The sequence below is a fragment of the Lipotes vexillifer genome, unplaced genomic scaffold (assembly GCF_000442215.2).
Source record: "Lipotes vexillifer unplaced genomic scaffold, Lipotes_vexillifer_v1.1 scaffold759, whole genome shotgun sequence".
In the NCBI taxonomy this organism is placed as follows: domain Eukaryota; kingdom Metazoa; phylum Chordata; class Mammalia; order Artiodactyla; family Lipotidae; genus Lipotes; species Lipotes vexillifer.
This window is the reverse complement of record NW_006790410.1, coordinates 902,115-906,257: the sequence shown is the minus strand read 5'-3', so window position 1 is coordinate 906,257 and position 4,143 is coordinate 902,115. Positions and strand designations below refer to the sequence as shown.

General features: G+C 56.6%; 1 protein-coding gene across 2 annotated transcripts in view; it reads right to left on the bottom strand.

Moving 5' to 3' along the window:
- EGFR (epidermal growth factor receptor) overlaps positions 1-4,143 on the bottom strand; it is a 191,024-nt gene that overhangs the window by 16,673 nt on the left and 170,208 nt on the right. For both annotated transcript variants that reach the window (XM_007463679.1, XM_007463680.1), the window contains one exon: positions 2,957-3,142. In XM_007463679.1, coding sequence (XP_007463741.1) covers positions 2,957-3,142 — 186 coding nt within the window. The remainder of the gene's footprint in view (positions 1-2,956; positions 3,143-4,143) is intronic.

Here is a 4,143-nt window from a genome sequence, read left to right as displayed (position 1 = left end):
TTCAGCAGGCAGAGCAGTGGATTGAAATAACAAGGTGAAATTCTGAGTAATATTATATAGAGCACTGTCTTGGAAAACGTGCAGGCCCTGGAAAGTCAACTCAGGAACTTTGGAAACTCATGGCTGACCAGGGCCCGGGCAGAGCTGAACTCGGCCTGTGGCGGGCACTGCCGTGGTCAGGTGTTTGTTTCTTCCTCGCGCTGGCAGAAGACTGATTTTGGGGGTCAAATAAACTTCCATCTATGCAGACACTTGTGAGCAGGCAGATCTGAATGTAGGGTTGCCAAGGAGAGAAGGGGAAAAGGAGAGAGGACCGGAAATAGGAGACGCTGCTCTAGAGAGAGAAAGTCGATAGAGAACTAGAATGAGACAATGTTTCAGCTTAGATTTTCGTCACTAATCTAACTTAAATTAGTCAAAATGGGGGGAGAAAACCAGAGAGGTGAGCATGGGGTGCCTACTGGGGCCCGAGTGGGCACCTCACGGAGGCTAGCCAGCACCGTTCTCGCTGCTGGGAGGACAGACGGCAGAGGCCCTTCTGTGGCCACAGAGAGACAACTCGCCTAAGAAAAGCCAGAATTGAGATGTGAATCCCCCAGAGTCACAAGCCCGGTTCCGTACTGGGCAGAACTTGCCAAGGCTATGTGTCGCATCACACAAGAAGTCACTTTTGTGGAGCTGCCAACTGACACAAGATAATCAGAGTGCTAAATATCCGGGCACCCTCCGGTGAGCTGGGCCTCTTCACCCAGGCAGGTGTGCAGAGCTCTGGATGCCCTGCCTGACCGGGGCAGCAGCCAAGGCCTGGCTCTGATGGAGCTCACCTCCCAGTTTCAAGTTAAACAAGTAAATAAACCAGGTCTTCGCAGGTAGCAAGATGTGTTTTTAAAAAATAAAGCAAGTTAAGCAAGGTAATAGAGGCTGCCTGGGGTGGAGGGGGATAGCTTTGGTGATTCTCCTGCCTCAGCTAATCAGGGAAGAGACTAAGGAAGAATTTCTGAGGACAGGAGTCAGGACACGAGTAAACCTCCAGGAAAAATGCCATATTCAGCGAAAACTACTTGGGGCTAACGACCTCCTCCCCGACCCCAGCCTCTGTTCTGGGCTGAACAGATCTCATGCCTACCCAGCACTCCAGAATGTAACCTTCTTTAGACATAGGGTTTTGCAGATCTAATCGGTTAAAGACCTTGAGATGAAGTCCTCCTGGATTTAGGAATGACTGGTGTCTGCTAAGAGAGAGGGTGATCTGGACTCAGGCCTAGGGCGGGAGGCCACGTGAAGACCGGGCAGAGACGGGAGGGGCCTGGAGCCACCAGAGCTGGGGAGGGAGGAAGGATTCTCCTCTAGAGCCTTGGGAGGGGCACGGCCCTTCTGACACCTTGATTTTGAACTTCTGACCTCCAGAACTATGAGAGAGTAAGCTTCTGTTGTGGTAAGCCACTACGTTTGTTGTGCTTTTTGGTGGCAGCCCTAGGAAACCAACACGGTCAGACACAGAAATAACCAGCCTTTTCATGAGACCACAGCACGCGAGGCACACAGGCTCTACCAGGACCACTGCCTAGCAGCGGCCACGTGACTCCTCTGCTCTGTGACCGGGGTTACGGCCGAGAGCACCACGCGATGGCAGGGTGTCCGAGAGGCGCGCCCACACTGCCACGTGCCGGAGCCTCCGGGGCTGTGGCTGAGACAGCGACCCCGGCGGGCACTGGAGGAAGAGGGCTGAGGCAGCCTCCCACCGCCAGCCTCACCCTGCACCGCTGATCCCAGAGGAGCCCGTCCGGTAGCGAGCGTCTCAGGCGGCTGCTCGCTGAGCGGAGCCCAGAACACGTTTTCGTGTCTTAAGTCACCTTCTATGCCTGCTGGGGGTTGAGCGAGCGAGTTCAGAGCATCCTCAGGAGTAAATCTGCAGGACCGAGGATGTTGCCGCCCTGGGTGAGGCGAGCAACCAGGACCTGGATGGGACCTGGGGGACGAGGGGCGCCCTGTCCTCCCTGGTTCCTGCAGGCTACCAACACCCGCCCCGGGGCTGAGGGCGGGGCCTGCCCACAGATTCCATTCATTCAGCGGAGTGAACGGTATACCCACTGTCAGGAGAAACAGAATTTAGCAAGTTGGGTTGCAGACAACTGATGCACTACTGGCCTCAAGAGAGGGAGATCTGAAATGGAAGAATAGTCCTTGTGAGGCCGTATGAGCAGCTAAATACCTGGCTCATTGCTGTACTCCTGGTCTCAGCCCCACCTGGCCACTGTCTGCCCCCTCAGCCCCTCCCTCGCTCCGGATCTAGCCTGTCGACAGGGGGACGCGTACGGAGCCCCATGAAGCGGCAGAAACGTCTGTTCACCTCCTGCCACCGCACGTCAGAGCCAGCACCTGTGTGTCCGCCCGGCCACTCTGTCACCTGACAGCCTTGGCCTGGTTGGCTGGCCTTGTGATCAAGTCCTGCCTGGGTGAAAGCCACACCTCCTCCTCTGTTCCAAATTACCATAGTATTCAACAAAAAGAATGCCAGGGAAATAAGAACATTAACATCAACCATACTGAGAGCCCCCAGTGCAGAGAAAACTGCAAATGTAGCTGAATAATTAGATTTTCAACGTGCAGTGGGATAGGCACTGATCTGATGCAAAGGGCAATTGGTTCAATTTAATCCAAACTAAAGAAGACTGCATGCCACGTACATGCATGTGCGCATACACACACACACACACACACACACCCTCTTGGCAAACTCTATGCTGTCCTAGGATGGAGAACGTAACTATTAATTTCTCGGTTGTCTTTATTTCCCCTTTGCCGCTGTTCTCCGGGGCTCTCCCTCAGGATCGCATCATCCCAGGAGGTGAGGCTGGGGCGGCAAAGCGACGGCAGCCACCAGGGCTGCCTCGTGGCCCTGCCTGCCCTCCCTGCAGAGCTGGGCGCCTGCTCCGGGCACGCTCCCCTGATTTACCTTTGCGATCTGCACGCACCAGTTGAGCAGGTGCTGGGAGCCGATGTTGTCCTTGTGCTCGCGGACATAGTCCAGCAGGCAGCCGAAGGGCATGAGCTGCGTGATGAGCTGCACCGTGGACGTCAGGCAGATGCCCAGGAGGCGGCACACGTGAGGATTGTCCACACTGGCCATCACGTAGGCTTCCTGGGGGGAGAGAAGGAGAGGGCACATCAGAAAGGCTCCCCGCCGTGGCTAAAGGAACAGGCAGACAGACCCTTTCCGGGTACAGAAGTCGAACATGATTTTGAGTTTGGAAACGTGCGCGTGTGGAGGACAAGGGTGCCCGTGAAACGTCTAGTGCAGTGGACGTTCCCGCAGGGTCTCTTGCACGCGAGGCTGTGGAGTGGCCAGGTGCTTGATGGGAGACGGCGTCCTCTGAGTGCACGTGCGGATTCTGCGTCACACAGAGGCCCAGGCAGCGCTCGCCATCGGCAAAGCGTTGGGTGAAAATGAGACCTGATGTCTCCAAGTTTGGGCGTTGCTGAGTCCTTAAGAAGACCTGCACCTCAAAGCCAAAGGTGCCGCCGCTTAAAATGGTGTCAGGGCCGGTGGGAACCTGTGCTTGGGGCCCACACCCTGGTGAAAACTTGCCCGCTGATTCCGGAACCCCGGCCATGCGCACCGTGGAAGGAGATGCTGAGAGCTCTGGGGGGTCGGGAGAGGGAGGGGGACCTCACCTCCCCACAGAGCACGGGGGGCAGAGAGGGGGAGCCCCCCTCCCCCCCCCCCCCCCCCCGCACTGCCGGGACCACGGGCACCGCTGCCACGCACGGCAGAGAAGCCCTTTCAGTGCACCGTTTCCGGCTCTGAACCGGACGGAGAACGTTACACCTACAGCGATCGCAGACTCTGCTGGCGGCCCAGGATTCATTTCTGAAGAGGTGGTCTGTGTCGCCTCGCCTCAGTCTTGGGAAGGGAAATCCATGCTGCTCTGCAGAACCCACTCCCCATAGCCCCGCCCCTGCCAATTCGGAGGCTGCCGTGGCGGGAGCCTGGCACAGACCCAGAGCCATGGACTTTATCTGAACCCTTCTGCTATCCTTGGGCGGAAGAAGCTGATTTCATTTACAACCATGCACACAACTGGGCCTCGCTTTGGTCTGACTAAGAATTAGGGAATCCTCAATTTCCACCAAGAAACTCCA